The 19,359-nt window shown below is 38.4% G+C and overlaps 2 protein-coding genes across 2 annotated transcripts; both read right to left on the reverse strand.

Moving 5' to 3' along the window:
* Positions 1-7,007: 7,007 nt before the first annotated feature.
* LOC130739484 (E3 ubiquitin-protein ligase At3g02290-like) lies at positions 7,008-14,046 on the reverse strand. Its single transcript, XM_057591783.1, has 5 exons — positions 13,829-14,046; positions 12,630-12,967; positions 11,423-11,849; positions 10,223-10,332; positions 7,008-7,389 (listed from the first exon to the last, which is right to left on the reverse strand). Exons 2-5 carry the CDS (start codon positions 12,747-12,749, stop codon positions 7,357-7,359), a joined length of 690 nt encoding a protein of 229 aa, XP_057447766.1. The 5' UTR covers positions 12,750-12,967; positions 13,829-14,046; the 3' UTR covers positions 7,008-7,356.
* Positions 14,047-15,853: 1,807 nt separating this feature from the next.
* LOC130739485 (uncharacterized) lies at positions 15,854-18,784 on the reverse strand. Its single transcript, XM_057591784.1, has 4 exons — positions 18,573-18,784; positions 17,589-18,090; positions 16,458-16,702; positions 15,854-16,281 (listed from the first exon to the last, which is right to left on the reverse strand). Exons 2-4 carry the CDS (start codon positions 18,035-18,037, stop codon positions 16,046-16,048), a joined length of 930 nt encoding a protein of 309 aa, XP_057447767.1. The 5' UTR covers positions 18,038-18,090; positions 18,573-18,784; the 3' UTR covers positions 15,854-16,045.
* Between the last annotated feature and the right edge of the window lie 575 nt (positions 18,785-19,359).

The following is a 19,359-nucleotide window of genomic DNA, read 5'->3' on the forward strand; positions in this document are numbered from 1 at the left end:
AATGGTTGCAACAAGATTCAGCTCTGTTCACCTGGCTTCTGTCGACGCTCTCCGATGATCTGCTTCCGACGGTGATCAATTGTGAACACTCATATCAGATATGGAATGAAATCACTGGTTTCTTTCAGACTCAGCGTCTCGCACAATCGACGCGGCTACGTTCTGAGCTCCAATCGATGACGAAGGGGTCAAAATCTGCTTCAGAATACTTGCGTAAGATTAAGGTCATTGTTAACACACTGATTTCAATTGGAGATCCAGTTTCCTATCGTGATCATTTGGAGGTCATCTTCAATGGACAACCTGAGGAATTTGATGCTCTCATGACGCTAGTGTACAATCATGGTACATCATGCTCAATCAATGAAGTTGAAGCAATGATTGTTGGTCATGAGGCTCGTCTTGATCGCACAAGGAAGAAACAACTTGGAGAGTCGGTGATTTCCGCTAATGTGGCTCAAGTTGTAGCTCCTGCAAATTCCTCAACCATGGCACCTCCGCCAGTGCCAAACTATCAGCCACCGGCCCCAACTCCTCATGAATCCTCTTATGATCGTGATTTTAATGAGGACTCATATCAGTCAGAGAACTCTGGTGGCCGTGGGAACGGTGGAGGTCGCGGCCGTGGACGTGGCCGTGGAGGTCGATCCTCTGTACAGTGTCAGGTCTGTTTCAAATCAGGACATGATGCCTCTATTTGCTACCATTGTCACAGCAATGCTCCACAAACTCAGAATTCACCACAGAACTCTCAGTTTCCTTATGGAGCACCTGGTTTTGGCTTCTCCGGATATGGAAACACAAGCTTCTATCCTAATGGTGCACCATTTTATGGTCACAATAGTTATGGATTCCCAGTCTCACCTATGGCTCCTGGCTATGGTCCTGCACCCAGGTGGAATTCATCAGGTTATCCACCAGGTTTCCCCACTCCTCAGAGATCACAAATGCCTCAGAATACTCCAGGCTCTCATTTTTCCAGTGGCTGGTCCGCTAGGGGTGCCTCTCCAAGACCTCCACAATCCTATCTGGTTGGCTCAGGACCGGGTTCTTCTTACACTCCACAGGGGTTTCTTGCAGGTCCTGTTTCTGACACTAGTTCTTGGGTCCCTGACTCGGGAGCAACACATCACATAACCAATGATTCTGCCTTGTTTCATGATGATCACTCAGCTTCAGGTTCTGATCAAGTGTTTATGGGGAATGGTCAAGGTGTGTCAATTAAGAACGTTGGTTCAGCTTGTGTTCCATCTCCCATTAACCCACACACTACACTTGTCCTTAGAAACCTTCTATTAGTTCCTAGCATTACCAAAAATCTTGTTAGTGTTCAAAAATTTCGCAAGGACAATTGTGTTTTCTTTGAATTTCATGAAACCTCTTGTTGTGTTAAATCTCAGGTTACTGAAGCAGTTCTGGTACAAGGGATAGTTGGTGAAGATGGGCTATATACTTTTCAAGCTTTCCATCCTGCTCCTACCTCTTCAGTTTCTGATAAACTGTCTAAACCTAGTCAAAATTCTCTTTGTAATTCTGTTTCTAGTATTAGTTCAAACAATGTTCAGTCAGCTACTGTAATAGGACCTACTTTGTATGACTTGTGGCATGCTAGGTATGGGCACCCTCATCATGAGGCCCTAAAACATGCTTTAACACAATGTAATGTTCCTGTTCCTATTAAATACAATTTTACTGTTTGTCAAGCTTGTTGCCTTGGAAAGTCTCATAGGCTTTCTTCTCATTCTTCCTCTACTGTTTATACTTTTCCTCTGGAACTTGTGTTCATTGACTTGTGGGGTCCTGCTTCCACAGAATCTTCTGATGGATATTTTTATTTCTTGACTTGTGTTGATGCCTTTTCACGGTTCACTTGGATTTTTCCTCTAAGAACCAAGTCTGCTGCTTACACAGCTTTTGTTCAGTTTAGGACAATGGCAGAAGCACAATTAAATCACAAAATCAAAGCAGTTCAGAGTGATTGGGGAGGAGAGTTTCGTTCCTTGACTAAACTTTTCACTGACCAAGGAATCTTACACAGAAAAACTTGTCCACACACACACCATCAAAATGGGAGCGTGGAAAGAAAACACAGGCATCTTGTTGAAATAGGGTTAACCATGTTAGCACATGCCAAGCTCCCTTTGGCCGACTGGGATCATACCTTCTTGACTGCTGCATATCCCATAAACAGAACACCAACTTCTGTTCTCAATCATGAAACACCTTACTTCAAGCTTCTCAAACAACCTTTTGATTGTAAATTTCTTAAAGTATTTGGCTGTGCCTGGTATCCTTAGACCCTATCATAATGTCAAATTATCCTATAGGTCCAAAGAAAGTGTTTTCCTTGGATACTCCTCTAGTCATAAGGGGTACAAGTGTCTTGACAGTTCTGGTAGGATTTTTATCTCCAAAGATGTTTTGTTCAATGAAACTAGGCTCCCTTTTTCAGAGTTGTTTCCCTCTGCAGACACAGAGACACATATCACTCCCGTGTCTTCTGTGATTCCCTTAGTTTCCCCAGCACCTACTCCTGCTCTTTCGGTGTCTCCTTCACCCTCTTCTCAGCAGGAGTCCTCACAACATATAGCAACACCTTCACCAACAGAACTTGAAGCTCCAGCAACTAACTCAGGCAATAACACTACTTCAGCACAGCCTACTCATCAACATACTTCACCTCCACCATCTAGCAGTTCCACCACACATACCACACCACAAAACACATCTTCTTCACCTTCACGAATTGTTTATCCCCACAATACACACACCATGACTACTAGAGCCAAATCTGGCATTGTGAAACCTAGACTATTTCCTACTTTGTTGCTCACACAAGCTGCAGAACCTATTTCTACAAAGAAAGCATTGGCAGACCCTAAATGGTTCAAGGCTATGAAGGAGGAATTTGATGCTTTGATGCACAATCAGACCTGGACACTCGTGCCTTTGCCCCCTAACATAAAGCCCATTGGATGTAAATGGATCTATAGGGCAAAAGAGAACCATGATGGGACCATAAGTAGATACAAAGCACGACTTGTGGCAAAAGGTTTTAGTCAAAGAGCAGGACTGGACTATTCCGAGACCTTCTCACCTGTGGCCAAGCCCATTACCATCAGAATCATCTTAACACTGGCAGTATCCAATAACTGGCACATTCAGCAGTTAGATGTTAACAATGCTTTCCTCAATGGTTTGCTTGAGGAAGAAGTCTACATGGTACAACCACCAGGCTTTGAACAGCAAGATAAATCCCTTGTTTGTAGGCTGCAAAGAGCTCTATATGGACTCAAACAAGCACCCAGGGCTTGGTTTGAGAGATTAAAATCAGCCTTGCTTAAGTATGGTTTTAGTTCTAGCAAGTGTGATCCCTCATTATTCACTCTGCATACTAAGACTGACAGTGTCTATTTGTTAGTATACGTAGATGATATCATCATCACGGGCTCTTCTGTGTCTTTGATCAGTCAGCTAGTAAGCAAGCTCAACTCAGAATTTGCTCTTAAACAGCTTGGGGAGTTGGATTATTTCCTAGGCATCCAAGTTCAGAGGTTGCAGAATGGGTCACTTCTCATGACTCAAGCAAAGTATACCAATGATCTTCTTGAGAGAGCTCATATGGCAGAGGCTAAGGGCATCTCTACTCCTATGATAAGTGGACACAAACTCACCAAGCATGGTGCAGATTATCTATCAGACCCAACTTCTTACAGGTCTATAGTTGGAGCATTGCAATATGCAACGCTTACTAGGCCTGAGATATGCTTTTCAGTTAACAAAGTTTGTCAATTTTTGGCCCAGCCCTTAGAGGAGCATTGGAGGGCTGTAAAGAGGATTTTACGATACCTTAAGGGTACAGCTTCACACGGCTTACTCATTCAGAAGAGTTCCATGCAAGCACCTCAGACTTTAGCAGCATACTGTGATGCTGATTGGGCATCAGATATTGATGACAGAAGATCCACCTCTGGATTCTGCATTTTTCTTGGTCCCAATCTCATTAGCTGGAGTTCCAAGAAGCAAACCTTAGTAGCTCGTTCTAGCACTGAGGCTGAGTACAGGAGCTTAGCTAATACCAATGCAGAAATTCTTTGGGTTGAGTCCTTATTGACTGAATTAAAAATTCCCTACAAGACTCCTCATGTGTATTGTGACAACATGAGTGCAGTTGCGCTTACACAGAATCCTATTTTGCATGCCAAGATGATAGGTACTCACATATTAGTTAGTTAGTTAGTTATACTTAGTGAGTTAGCTAGAATGTTATTGAGGCATGTAGCCTATAAATAACAGACATTAGAGAGTTAGGGGTATCTTGTTATTCATTTGGGAATTGGGTTCTTGAGAGAGAAGTGGTTCTCTCTTGGGTTAGGGAAGGTGTTTGGTATCCTTCCTTGTATCTTTCCCCTAATTCCCAATTTGGGATTAGGGTTCTTCATCAATAATACTTCTACATTTTCTGGGTTCTATCATTCGTATCAGAGCACCGATTCAGGTGCCCTGGCCAAGAAGATTCAACCGCAACAGCATCCATGGCTAGAGGATTCATGGATTCATTTTCACGTGAGGAAAGGAGGGAGATATTTGCTCTTGTAAAGGAATTGCAGAAGGAGTTTGCTGAGAGCAGAAGGGAACTAGAGTCAATGAAGAATCAGTGGAGGGAACTTGAAGAGAAGAGGCAGAAGATGGAACAAGAAAGGCAAGAATCAGAGGCGGCAATCGAGGTGGAGCGAACAGCGGCAGCGGCGTTGTTGAAGGGAAGTGAGACCCCAGCGGTGGCTGGGCAAGCTTGTGAAGCAGGAGAAGACTCAACCTCTTGGATTCAGAAAGCCAATCTTGGAACAGAGGGTGAAACGGAGATGACGGCGGAAGAAGAGAGAGACGCTACGTTGGATGAGCAAGTGTCTGAAACAGAGGGGGTTTTCATTTCTGAGATGAAGCAACTCAATCTTGAACTAGTGGAGGACAATCGAGTAACAGAGGAGGAGTGGCAGAAGAAATCAGGATCTGCATCAATGGCAGAGAAGAACCGAACCTTTGAAGCAGAGGCGTCGCCGGAGAATCTTGAAACCATGGCGGTGAGGGCGATTCAGGGGGAATCAAAGGTTGAAGCGCCACAGAAATCAGAGGCTGCGTCGGAGGCAGAGAGAGCGGCAACAAAGGTGCTTCAGAGGCCATCGAAGATTGCAGCACCACACAAACCCAATTGTGATGCGGCAGAGACAGAACATGCCGCGGCGGTGGCAATTCAGAGATTCGATCTTGAAACAGAGGTTGAACCAGCGATATTGAAGGAAGAGCGAGCTTTTCTGGAGGCCAAGACATTAGTCTTGAATCTCTCGACGCCGGAGAAGGCGATTCGTCCGCCGGCGAAACCACCGAATCCACCTTGTAGTGCGCTGGATATTGCAAAACTGGAAGGGGCAGAGTTGTGTCCACTTTGGATTTGTTGGAGGGTGGCGCGGCCACTTCCACCACCGGCGAAACCGCCGGAGTTGTGGCGTGCTGGCGGCCGTAACTTGGCGCCGCTGGATCTGTCAAGCTGTGAGGGGATGGGCACTCGCGGGCACAGCGCAAGGACGGAGAGGGCAGAGATCAAGGTTTGGACTTGCAATCCAAATGGGCCAAGCCCAAATCTCAGTTGGAAGGAATTGGGCCTTGATGAATATTGGGCCAACGTTTCAGCTTTTGGGTTAAAATCCAATTTACCCATTTACAAGGGACAACAGGGAGCCAGATTTCATGCTACAAAGTCTCAAAGAATTTTACAGCAGCTGTGGGGAAACAATTCAGGTAATCTACAAGCTTTTGCTGAAACTATGAAGTTATTTACAGTTCTGAGCAATGAACAGGAGAAGTGGGATCCGGGTGGAAATTATTTTGTTCCACCATTTCTAACACAGGGTCACTCAAGTTCTTGGTCATGCCAACTAAATGTTTTTGCTGAATTAGTTGCTGGGTTTCCAAGTTTGAATTCTCAAAGTGCTGAGGTCAATGTTTTGGTTGGGAGGCAACAACAGAATTGGAGGTATCAACGTATTTGTGATAGTTGGACATTTTCACAACCTGAGTCACATGATAGTAGAGGGTTGATTTGTAGTGCTGGTTCAAGTATGGGACTTCTTGAGCCTTTATTGGCTAGTTTTGGGACAGTACCTGCAAATTCTTTCATGTCGAGGTTTGCTTTTGAAGATGCTACTACAGTACTATTTCAACCTCTTTGCATCAATTGGAACTTCTGCTACTTGTTTTTTCAGCAATGGTACTTAGGCCACATTAGTTTCAGCAGGACAGTGAAGATTTTCCCCAAGTCATACATGTTTTGGACTCTTTGCTTTCTGCTATGGGACCCTGGTGGCATAGTAGTGCATTTTCAGCATTGGCATTCAATTGGATTCAGTCCTTCACCTTGAGGACAAGGTGAATTTTCAGGGGGGGAGTATTGATAGGTACTCACATATTAGTTAGTTAGTTAGTTATACTTAGTGAGTTAGCTAGAATGTTATTGAGGCATGTAGCCTATAAATAACAGACATTAGAGAGTTAGGGGTATCTTGTTATTCATTTGGGAATTGGGTTCTTGAGAGAGAAGTGGTTCTCTCTTGGGTTAGGGAAGGTGTTTGGTATCCTTCCTTGTATCTTTCCCCTAATTCCCAATTTGGGATTAGGGTTCTTCATCAATAATACTTCTACATTTTCTGGGTTCTATCACAAGACCAAGCATATGGAATTGGACATCTTTTTTGTTCGGGAAAAAGTTTTGAGCAAAAACCTCACCATCACTCATGTGCCTTCCTTTGCTCAAGTTGCAGACATCTTTACTAAAGCTCTATCTCCTCTTAGGTTTACAACATTGCGAGACAATCTCAAGGTGGTTGACAGATTCTCTGTTGTTCACCCACCTTGAGCTCGAGGGGGAATGTTAGGGATATATATATGCAGAAGCATGTGAAATGCTTAATTTAACAGATCACGTGACTAGCACGTGAGCTACTAGAAGTCTCTATTGAAGGCTATATATTCATTGTATCACTCAACAGTGAAAGCACCAATTAATGATAGAATATTCAGATTAACAGAGTTCTCTTCCTCTCTCTCTTTTCTGTTATTTTCTCAATACATGTTGACGCCATGACAAAGTTTCCATCTGAATTGCATATTCTTTTTTCTTCACAGTTTTGGACAAACTTTAAATATAAAAAGCAACTGGGATGAGATTGATCTCACAACAATGATTAAGAAAACTTTTGGTCCTTACTATACATATACAAGCACTTCATCTTCAATATTCACAATGTCTATACTTACGTTTGTCTTTTCTTCTGTTGCTGACTTTACCCATGAGAGAAATAATCAAGAAAATGTGGATTCATCAAATAGCATCACCTACACCAAATCAAAGACCCAAATATATAATCAATCTCTCATGAATCATTAAACTCCAACTTAGCACCTACAATTTACACTATGCCAACAGCTAAAGAAAATATTACTCAAACTCTGGCTAGTCTTGATTGATGCATTCAAGTAAACAGTTGAATTAAACTTCTATGACAACAAACAATTGTACACTGATCATATAAGCACTTATCAATAAGCTTAGTTAAGAAATTTACTGAAATAAGGTCAAATTAGCATGGTAGGTGTAGGTCATAACTTAACCAAACACTTTAATAGACACTTATTTACTGCCTATCATGTATGTTTCTAAACACTAAAATTCTCGTTATGCAAATTTAGTCCTCATATTTTTTAACTTTTTAAACTAGCCCTTTAACTTTTTTCCATTTCTGTCATCTTCCATTACAATTAACACATCCAAGACGGCTTATGTGTGTCCAAGAGTGCAGATAATGGTAGGGCAACTTGAAAGGAATTTTTTTTTGAAAGGCCTGGTTTGAAAAGTTTAAAATATAAGGACCCAAAAGAAATTAACCTGGGACAAAATTTGCTTCCATCTTAAAAATAGAAAAACTTAATTGGCTCAAAAAAGCACACAGGAGACAAAAATCGCACACAAGACAATTTAGAGGGATCAAAAGTACAATTAAACCTATATTTAAATTTCTAGAGTAACAACATGTCACATGAATCCTCCTTCCTCTCTTTCATGGGATAATATTATGGGCTCCAAATTTTCTGCATTCATACTAATCAACTAAAATGAGTCACATCTAACAAACCAGTCAACAAACTGCTAGTTACTACACATGACACAACAAATAAACGCTCCTACCCTGTATCGAGAGAAGCAACTACCCTATGAAGCTGTTTGTTCCCGTAAATAACATCTAGTTAAATAAACACTTGTCACACCACAATATCAATAAGTATACCAATGAAAAATAATTGCAACACCAGAGAAAATGCCATCATGTCAAGTAGCACATAAATTACTACCTGAGTTCTCATGAAAATTTAAAGAGGGTTATTAGATATTCCATAGGCTCTGTTTGTGATTTGGACTTTGGAGGGGAGGGAAGGGAGATGGGAGGCTCATGAGAAGCTCTTCCATTGTTTGTGAGTTTTTTAAAAAGAGGGAAAGGGTTTTGGGAATTTCTGGAAACCCTCCAAGAGCATCCTTAAATTGTTTTGTTGAGTTCCCCCAAATTAGGGGTGTTTTGTGAAATTTTGAACTTCCGAACAAGCCCCCCCTCCCTCCCCTCTCTTAAGAACTCCCAAACAAAGCCGAAGATGCTGAAAAATGCAAAGTAATCATAATGACTAGTCAATTTCCCTACATTATTTCATCAAACCAAGGTCTATTGTAGAATAAAAAAAATCACATTGGATTCACTTAAAATAAATCAATAATTGGAGATGTTATCAAATAGGTTTGTTATTAGTGAGAATCCCTTGAATCATTACATTACTCAATAAAGGGTAAAGGGTCCTTGACGATCTATGAAAAGATTTAACATGAATATATATGCTTTCTATGTTTGTATTTGTCAGGATCTTTACTTGTTTTAATTTAATTAAATGAAATACCTTAACTATGCAGTCCAACTCCTAATAGGCAACCTAAACCCTAACATATATGTTATTTCATCAAACCAAGGTCAAGTTAAAGAAGTCTTTAAAAAATTTCCTAATCAGTAATCTGTGTAGTATTTTGGTAAAACAGAAGCTTGTCCTTTATCAGAAGGGTTTGTCAAACCTATGCAACATTGCATAGGCCACGGGAAAAGGATACAAAAGTATTAAAAATGGAATCATTTATTGCACTTACGCATTTCCAATGTAATAAATGCTTTCTATGTCAGTAAAAACTTTCAACTTCCGTATTCTATTCTATAACCTAAGCAATGTTGCATAAGATAGAAAACCATTATTACAATTAAATCATGCTTAAATTTTTTTAATTAATAAACTAGTTAATAAACTAAAAAATATTCATAATAGTGCATTTTCCTACACTATTAAGAGTAGTGGTTTATTTGTTCAGCATTTACAAGTCAAGCAAAATTGATATTTTGAACTATTGTTCACAACAGGGCCAGGTGTAGTTCTATCCTGATGTATAGTGCCAAACCTAACTTTTACTTTACCGCTGACTATTTGCCAGAACTGGTAATGAAAAGAGAGAGAAACTTTGTTTAACTGACCCAATGCCTTAGAATGGTACAAGAATGAACATGATCTTTGAGTGTTTGAGAGACACACAAGTGTCCCCAATGCGCACTCTATTCAAGTGATTGCCAATCCTTTATTCAGCTCACCTATTCATTTCTAGCAAACTAATTGCCATCATGGACAGTTATCTCCAATTTTGTGCTACAAACAACAGCCTTGTAACTAACAGTCTATACTATAACTCAGGCTATTTTCCGCTCTATTCCTTCTCACTCTCTGGTAGACCCTAGTAATTAAGGGTCTCAATCTATCATTATTCAATGTGAAATGTGAAATGTGAAATTCCAGTGAGAAGGCAGTGCAGCCAAGCCACTGGGATAGGTGGATTAGAACCGATTTGTCAGTTTGAACTGGAACTAGCTGGTTCAAACCAGTTCAAAAAAGTTTGCACGCAATGCAGTTTATTGGGAAGAAACAAACTGGAGATATGGCAGATAACCGGTCAGACTAACCAAACCAGTCTAGTCCTGTTTTCACCTCTTAAGACAATGAATTTTACGCATTCTATTTCTATGTTAAGGCCACAGAACTTAAAATCATTTCACTGAGAAAGAAATTAGAAAATAAGTAGTATTATTATTACCTTTCCACAAACTGGACAGTTATCACTTCTCTCCATCCACTCATAAATGCAACCAAGGTGGAAATGATGAGAGCATTTTGTCATTATCTTTGGATTCTCAGTAGTGTATTCTGCAAGCAAAAATAATTGTAGAAACATAAGAATCTACCAGATCTGATTCTCTTAATAATGTGTTTCGCAGTACAAATAACCACTTAATTGCAGCAATGATCAGAGTTTCACAAAGATTACAGCTCAGAACTAAATATTGGCCTCCTAAGTTCCTGTTACAAAAGTTACATTCTAACTTCTAAGACAAAGCTGCTTCAACATTGGTGTATTATTGGTTTCTACCTTCAGGTACAACTAATGAAACAACCAAGCGAAGCATATTTTATCATCCCCATTTGACTGATAAGGCACGAGGGGAAAAAGTGGTTAAGTAAAAGGATATTTGATACATAATATAGACTCACAAGATCAATAGCATCATCCATCATGTAATAAGTAAATATATCATAAAACATCCAACTCTCTTGGTATGTGTCAAATTCGAGACTTGGTTTAAGCATCTAGAGTCCACTATACCAAATGAAAAGGAAATAGAGAGATGTAACCCATAAGCAGGATGAATAAATTGGAGGTGTACTTTGGGTATTAATTTTAAAAATACCACTCAGCTCAAAGAAAAATGTTACTACACAGGTGCACAACTATAAGACCAATGATATTGTATGGAACTGGATGCTAAGCGGTTAAAAGCCACACACAAGAATGTGAGACATAAAGAAAAAAAATGAGATTAGGAATGAATGCACTGGAGAAAAGGTGAGGTAAAAACTATCATTGAAATGGTGGTAGTCTTGCCTTAGGTGTTTTAGATATGTATGGAGAAGACTTTGAGAACCACTACTAAGAAAATTAGGTCAAATGAAGGGTAGTCCGATAGTTAGATGAAGGCAAAGAAAAAGACCAAGAGAAACTATATATCAAACCATTAAGGAGTTAGATTTAAATAGGCCCTTCCTGGCTATAAATTTACTGATTAGAGATTATAGCGTATTTGATCCATGTAATCGACTCCATCTAGGGAGGAAAGGTGTTGTTGATGTTAAGATGTGTCATCAAGCATCTTGTGAACCAGATCAACACTTCATCAAATTTTAAGTCCAAATAAGTATTAAGGGTTCTCTTAATGAAAATTTGACGTTCTTAAGCTACCTTCAAGACAAGTTGGACAGACATCTTCCTCTTCTGATGATGCATAAATAAGCCCAACTCCAGTTGTATATTTTGCTGATGAAATTTTTAGTGCGGACTTTGAACGGCATTCCTTTGATCCATCATCACCGGCACATCCATTCCATTTGTCTCCTGAATTAAAAGATTCTGGATCCACCTCTACATCACTTCTCAGAGGTTCTGTTTCCTCATTTGAATGACTTGAACTCTTATCACGCCTTGAAACTAGACCATCACGTTGTGAGCGGAAATATCTAGGTTCTGCATCATAAGGTAAGGGCCTTGGAGGAGATCGGTACAGGTCAGAGAGAGAATTATCAAGCGATGCAGCAGAAGTCATAGATGCTGTTCCCTGAATAGATGAAGGTAGTGAATGCACTTCCCCTCTACGGAATATTGATGTATACTGAAATTTGAGAAAAATAGGAAAATGGTTATGTTTTTATTACAAAATATAGCCCTCATCAATGTCAAGATGCATTATCCTGAAATACAGATTTACGACTAAAATATTCTTCCAGTTGCAGTTCACTGATATCAATGGTAATCAATACAGTGGATTTACACCATGGACTTTCGACAGTTAGATGCAAAGATGCTGAATATTTACTAAATCAAACAATAGGTCATTCTAAATTGCCCTTAGTTTAATTTATTAGAGGCCTTGTAAGGAGAAACAAGCAATCATTTGAGCTTCATATGTAAACTTAACCCCTCAGCGTGTAACTTAACTTTTAAGAGTCATTTCTAGCATTAATAGCACTCATAAGATTCCTTAACAAGTGCATAAATGTTGGACATCACATTTTGTGAACTTTAAGGACTATGACACATTTCAAGACTAGCGTTCTAGGGAAAAATAAAGAGAGGCTAATGCGAAAAAACCGATACGTATATTTTTTCCAAGTTAGATATCCCTACCAAAGGAACAATGGAGAGACGCATGTTTACACCAATGCTAACAAAAAAATCAGTTGCATTGCACCTGAAAATGCTACAGATTTTCCATCCCACAAGCATGGACTTCATGGGAAAACGATGCACTAAGTCACAGGGGAAGCTATCAAATTCAAATTATGTACAGCAAAACATAACACAGAGCATCACCCTTCCATGAACAACTAAGAGGAAAGGAAACAAAACGCGAAAGAGGCAGGGAAATAGAATGTGAATTGTGAAGACATACCACATTCAAAACATTCTGTATCAAGCAGCTGAGACAAGCACAGTTCCTATACACAGGACTATTTGGATTTACATAATCTTCAAAATCGTCAAAACTCAGACAACAACAAACAGAACCCATTGTTCCAGCTTCCCAATCCCTTTTTTCAGCTTGTGATTTATCCCACTCTTCAACTTATCAAAAATTGATGGTGCTACATGTACAAGATTTGAGAAAACTAGCCTCCCAGAAACCAGGCGAGGATTCTATGCTTGCATAAGTCTATCTACCTCCACAAACCAGGACCCTCCCTCATAATATACCCCTTAATATGGTTAATCACAGTTCCTCTTGCTCACCTGCAAAATACACACAGATAGCATTAAAAGAAAACAACAATATCATCACAAGGTAGCGGAACCTGCCATTCATCATGCAATTATTTTACCAAGTAAAATATTAATGAGACCAGATATTCTTATATATACCTTGTGCACACATGTTATTTAGACAAAGTCCTATTAAATGATAATAACATATATTTTTCTGACACATAAATATCTTAATACTATTTTAAAGCAATGATGGATCACTTGTTTATCGGCGAAGGGCAAAGAATATCTAAGCAATGCAGCTAATCCTCATGCTTCAAAGCAACATGTACGCATTTCAAAAGTAAAAAAAATCAGGACTGAAAAATAAGATCAACAAAGAAGTGATCAATGTGATAAAAAAAATTAAATAATTAGAATGAAATTAAAAGAAGAATATGACAAATTAGATTATTCAAGGGCAAAGCTATTTTATACTAGTTTTTTAGTCTCACCGACAATTTCATGTGCTCAATGTTAATTGTTAAACTTCAAATTATGGGAAAATTGATTCTTTTCTTTACTGGTAAGCTATGTGGATGCATCAACCAACAAGAAGAACATCGTTACTATAATTGCAGATAAAAAAAAAACCATGATCACAATTTCAGAACAGGAAAAAAATTAAACATAAAACCACATCCAAAGTGTGTGCAGATAATGGAATTTTCCATGGATCAAAAAGGAAGAGACCCACTTTGGATTATCAAAGCAAGAGGCAATCAAAAGGGTCAAAACGAAAATTGGAAGTTGAAAATTGAAGTGGGTAAGAAGGGAAGAGATCAAAATTGATTTTTTAATTTTTGGAAAAAACAAAAAGTTGAAATAGAAAGAGTGAGGAAGAGGAACCTGGAGCTGAGAAATTGGGAGGAGAATCAGTGAAGAGATGTTTGGGGAATCATATGCATAGGAATAGGAGGAGAAGTTTTGGATTTTTTGGCGATAATTGCTACGAAACTGCAAAATTGAAGGAAGCTACTGTTACCCTTTTTCATTGCTTTGTGGTGGGTGAAGTGAAGTTTTCTTTATTCTATTTTTTGTTTGTTTTGTTTTCAGTGAGAATGGAGTGGTGTCGATAGTAAAAAAATATGACCCAATTTTTTATTTATATTGAAAGAGATAATAATTAGTGTCAGACAAAGAAAATGAAACACATGCGTCCATTTTCTAGAGAAAAAATTGTATGTTACTTAATAGTAACAAACGGGTTATGATATATACACACTTCTCTACTTCTTTTCCACCTTCATTTTAATTTATTTCTCTTTTCTCTATCAATCAAATCACCTATCACATCTTTACTTTCTCTCTTCTTTCTTCCTATCTCTCGCTTCCTTCACCTCTCCACACCTTATTTTTTAGGTGTGAAGATAATATTATTCAGTAACAAACACTTCGGTTAGTTCCGTACACCCTTCATTTGATGTAATTAGAGAAGTCATGAAGACATGTGATCCTCTCTCTATCGTTGAACTTTGCATATATTTTGAGTGTCAAAAAATGTTTGGCACGATAAGTCATTTAAATATCAAAACCCTTAGCGGTAAAGGTTAATCGGGTCTTTGTACTTTTATATATATATATATATTTCAAGAGAGTTTGAATTCGTATTTCACAAGTAAGAGGTGTGATGTAGTGGTGAGGTCATTTTATATCGTAACTATGAAGTTGGCGTCCAATTCTCATTGATGGGAATTAAGTTGTATTTCATGGCCAATCGTTCAACGCTTATTGCGAGCATCCGTCAACGCTTATTGTTATTGAACTGTGGATATTAAATGTGTATTTGACTAATATATGTTGCTTGTGTGTTAGTAGAATGAATGTGTTATTAAAAATTTTAACAAAAATAAACACACACTAACCAATTTACTTAAGTGACACAAAAATTTATTTATTCATAACACTTCTTATACACATATACAAACTAGGGTTGACACCTTGACGAACGCATGAGTCGAAAATGTGTAGATCAAACGACCATGAACTCTCTTCAGGCCTATATGATGAAAATGAAGTTGATACACTCATCGGACTCCAGCCCTCCATGCAGGGACGTATCCAAGTTGTGGAGTATGAGGGCAAGTGCCCTCACTTAAATATGAAAAAATACATTAGAAAAAAATTTGAGTGGTAAAAGTATGTGGTTTTTTATGATTCCTTTGATAAAAATTGCCCTTACTTATATTCCACATTGCTAAATGCCCTCACTTGTGTTCCACATTGCTAAATGCCCTCACTTGAGTAGTGAAATATGTGGTTTTTGATGACCCATTTGGTAAAAAATGACTTCACTTGTGTCTTCTTTGGTAAAAAATGTCTTCACTCCTAATAGAATATGTTAATTTTTTTATTACGAATTTATATGTATATATTGCCCTCACTACATAAAATTTATGGATCCGTCACTGCCTCCATGTAACCAAAAAAGTTGATACACTCAAGATGGAATTTTTTTTGCTCACAGTTTCGAGACGTGAAAATCACTGAAATGAACTTTGTTGAACAAAACATTTTCAGACAATTAGTTTTATTTTGTGGCTTCTTGAGATGGTTTGGCCAGTTGACTATTTGCCCTACAAGGAATATATTTTTATGGCACTCTGCAGTGTTGTCCCGGCTTGACATATGAATACAGTCGAAAAGAGCCAAGTATCTTAAATCTTAATCAAATGATACACGCCTTCTTATACTTAAAATTAGGTGGAAGATACACATAGCAGGAAACATCTTTTGTTATTAAGCTTCTCATAGCATACTTAATTCTACCTCTTCCGAGTCTAGTTCAGGATCATTTTCATTCCATTTCAAACATAAAAAATCATTCCTTGAGGCTTAATTAGAGAACACAATCAAGCACATTTGTGCAAATACTAACAAGAAAGCACTTCAGAAGAAATCCATTTCTTTCCTGCTGAAGACTACACTGGTTTGGAGAATTGGATTTGCTCAGAAATCTAGCTTCAAATATCTGCTCCCGAACACTGTTTATGATGTTCAAATTGAATAGATCATAAAAATACAGTATTTTCTCTCCTACAAAAATCCAAATGGACATGATAACACTCATGAGAGACATTTAAGCCTTGCAAATGTCAAATAGCCTGTGTGACCTCTAGCTTCACCGCAAGGTTTAGCTACAACAGAAGAAATATTACTGCTGAGCACATAGCCTCCATCTGAACACTGCCTCCTCTTACAAGGAAGTGAACCATTAGAGCCTTTCCCATTCTCCTGTAATCTTTCCATTTTCCCTTCTCCAACTTCATATGTGCGTAGGAGCACCTCAAAAGTCCTTATATCTATTACATAAACACACAGTTACACATGAATTTCATCAGTGATTAATAAACTGCACTAATTACGTGAATATTATGAGAGAAAGAGCAAAAAAATATAAGTAACATGGTGGTTCAACAAGTTCAAATCTAAAAAGGAATACATAGATGAAGACAGAAAGTAGAAAATTGAATAGTACCAGTGAAGCTGGTTCTAAGTGTTTCACATGATCGTTGTACTTGTTCAATACATGGGGAGAACGAGCAAAGCGTGCCATCTTGTTTTAACATTTTGGCAGCTGAAGGAATAGCTAGCCAAGGCTGGGGTAGATCTAAAAAAACTGCATCAGCCAAGCCAGCAAAATCATCAGGAAATCCCTGACCCTGAATGTCCCTCACTCCCACCCTGACTAAGTTGCTTAGACCAGTCCTCTGAAAATCATCCCTACATGGAAGAAAAGAAGTTAACAATATGTCAGGAACAATTCTGTAACTCCTGCGAAACAAATAACAGAAGCACAATTTACCTTGATATTGAGCAACTTAAGTGTATTCTCACACTTTCACACACAGACAAACAAACACACAGATACTGTAATTATCGTAAGTTTTGTTAATCATGTTTTGTTGTGTCTTAAATGATGTAACAGATCAAAAGCTGAGTACAAACAAATAAACTTGTACTTGAGTGTTGGCATTCTGAATAATGGAGTATTAGTTCACCAAACCTATGGTTTACTGATAGAGATCCAATTTTAGAAAATGTCCTAAATGATGAAGACCCTAGCACAAGATCTGGTAAGTATATCTCCAGAAGGAAGTTACAGGGGATAGCCAACGTGAGCGTGGTCTATCTGGATTAGTTAGGCAAGAGGAGGAGAGCCTTAACGGGCCAGACAGAAGGTGAGGTGGGTGCATAGGAGGTAAGGATTCACACACACAAGGCGGGCGGTATTCGGTATTCTAGGAGGTTAGCATGAACAAGGTGATGCAGTTGCGATGATCAAAGTTTGTTAGGCATATTTGCTGGACAAATGATATTTTCTGTGAGGACTGAGGAGGTTATGCTCTGGTTTCCTTTTCTCCAACTATTGTAATAGCTCTTTGGGTCCGCTTTGAATTCAATAAAATTCCCTTTAATCCAGCATAATCTTTTCAGGTCTCTATCACTTACAATTTCATCAATAGAATAAACAAAACAATATGCAAAAAAATGAAAATAAAACACAAGGTTTTGTTGAAAGCTAAAAACACATGTATCAAATATCAGATAAATGATAGTGACAGATACAATATTAAACTGGCAATCTCAATAGTCCCTTCGATGTTACCTAGCTGATGCAGCCCTTTGCTCGTGGAAATCAAATGTATGCACATGTCCTGCAGGAGCTACTGCCCTTGCAAGTGAAGTAGTTAAAGAACCACTTCCAGTTCCAGATTCAAGAACCAAACAACCAGGAACAATCTCCAAGTACATGACAACAAAGCTAATGTCTGCAATATATAGAATCTGAGTCCTGTGGCTTAAAACAAGAGTCCATAGTTCTGGCGTAGGAGCTAACAAGTACACAAAACCACCCTTGTTGCTGAATACTTTTGACCCAAATGGCTTCCCTATCCAGTCCGAATATTTGAAAACGCCAAATCGATTCTGCAGCACTGATCCTTCAGCAACTGTTACAGCCTTCATGCTATCATGCCTTTCATAAACAATAACCAAATCACCATTCCTAATACATCGATTAAATGATATCCTTTTTGCAGGATCGCCGGCCAACATCTTACAAGTCTTCAAAAATCAAAACTCTCAGTCCACTTAAAATGAACAAATATCTGCCACCCAACAAACATAGAGAAACACATTACACATATGCAGGGTGTTCTGGGAATAAAGCCATCTAAATTCACACACACACAAAAAATGAATACACAAAAAAAAATTGAAACCAAGACAATGACTATAATGTTAAATATTTTGTAATATACTAATATGCTCTACATTGAAACATAGGACACCCAAAAACACAAACCTTTCAAAATTTACCAGAACACTCCCAGACCCAAAAACAGTCAAATAGAAAATGATGAATGAGACTACTACAACAAATCCTTAATCAAGCAAAAGTAAAGTAAATAGAACTATAGAAACAAGTAAAACATACATGTTTACATATCAGTTACTGAGTGTGTAAAAACAAATACATATCAGAAAGCTGAAGTGAACAACATAACACCAAGCAATAGCACTAGCTTTGATATCCCATGTTGAAAACAGGAACAGACCCGGAACTAGAAAATTAGAAAAGAACACAAACCTTCCTTAGAAACACCAAGCTATTGCTAGCAATATTTGAAGCTATGAGACTGGTGAAGAAGAAGGACACAACGAAGAACGAAGCAGATAGTGACGGAGGAGAGAGCAGGAAAAAGGAGTGGAAGGGCGGCGCTGCGGTTCGGTTCGGCGGAGGAGGGTGAAGAAGAATGGCGGCGCTACGGTTGGCTTCGGTGATATGTGTTGTGTACGACTTACCCTGGATAAAAATGGTTAAAAATGGGATTAGCATCATCTACAGTTGAATTTTTTAACTGCATGGATCTTGAATTTTTAACTGCATAAATCTTGACCATTGAAATATATTTTTAGTTAAATGAAATATTAAAGTAGTAAATACAAAGGTGAAATTCAATTATCTTTCCGATGTAAATAAAAAAGCGAAATTCAATTGTGGGTCAAGCAAGTCCAGAACTAGACCCTTAATGGAATCGAGATGAGACCTTTAACAAAAAGCGAGCAAGATCCTTTCATCGAAAGGGAGAACGAGCACAGTTAGCTACAACTATGATCGAACGAATATGCTTGTGTGAAATACAAACTCATGCTCCGGAAAGAATTTCTTATAAACGTGAGAATAGTCATAAGTAGATTGAGAATATGTGCTTCAACTGAAACATCAATATATGGTTTGGCTAAAGCTTCAATTCAGTGTTCTTTGGGACTAAGACTAATCTTGAAGAATATGGTATCTCTTCCTATATGATTTTCTCAGTATGCTTTATCATTTGCCCTAATGCTAGCAAAGTTTCAAATTATCAATGGTCTGA

Source organism: Lotus japonicus, chromosome 2 (genome assembly GCF_012489685.1).
Source record: "Lotus japonicus ecotype B-129 chromosome 2, LjGifu_v1.2".
Lineage (NCBI taxonomy): Eukaryota > Viridiplantae > Streptophyta > Magnoliopsida > Fabales > Fabaceae > Lotus > Lotus japonicus.

What these genes read in the sequence shown, in the direction of transcription:
- LOC130739484 (XM_057591783.1), bottom strand. Translation starts at nt 12,749, where the DNA reads ATGGGTTCTGTTTGTTGTTGTCTGAGTTTTGACGATTTTGAAGATTAT. An exon ending in TACAGAATGTTTTGAATGTG is followed by an intron (nt 11,850 to 12,629) that starts GTATGTCTTCAC and finishes CTCAAATTTCAG; the next exon opens with TATACATCAATATTCCGTAG. An exon ending in ACTGTCCAGTTTGTGGAAAG is followed by an intron (nt 7,390 to 10,222) that starts GTAATAATAATA and finishes GATTTGGTGTAG; the next exon opens with GTGATGCTATTTGATGAATC.
- LOC130739485 (XM_057591784.1), bottom strand. Translation starts at nt 18,037, where the DNA reads ATGTTGGCCGGCGATCCTGCAAAAAGGATATCATTTAATCGATGTATT. An exon ending in CAAAGGGCTGCATCAGCTAG is followed by an intron (nt 16,703 to 17,588) that starts GTAACATCGAAG and finishes TCTTCCATGTAG; the next exon opens with GGATGATTTTCAGAGGACTG. An exon ending in ACTTAGAACCAGCTTCACTG is followed by an intron (nt 16,282 to 16,457) that starts GTACTATTCAAT and finishes TTTATGTAATAG; the next exon opens with ATATAAGGACTTTTGAGGTG.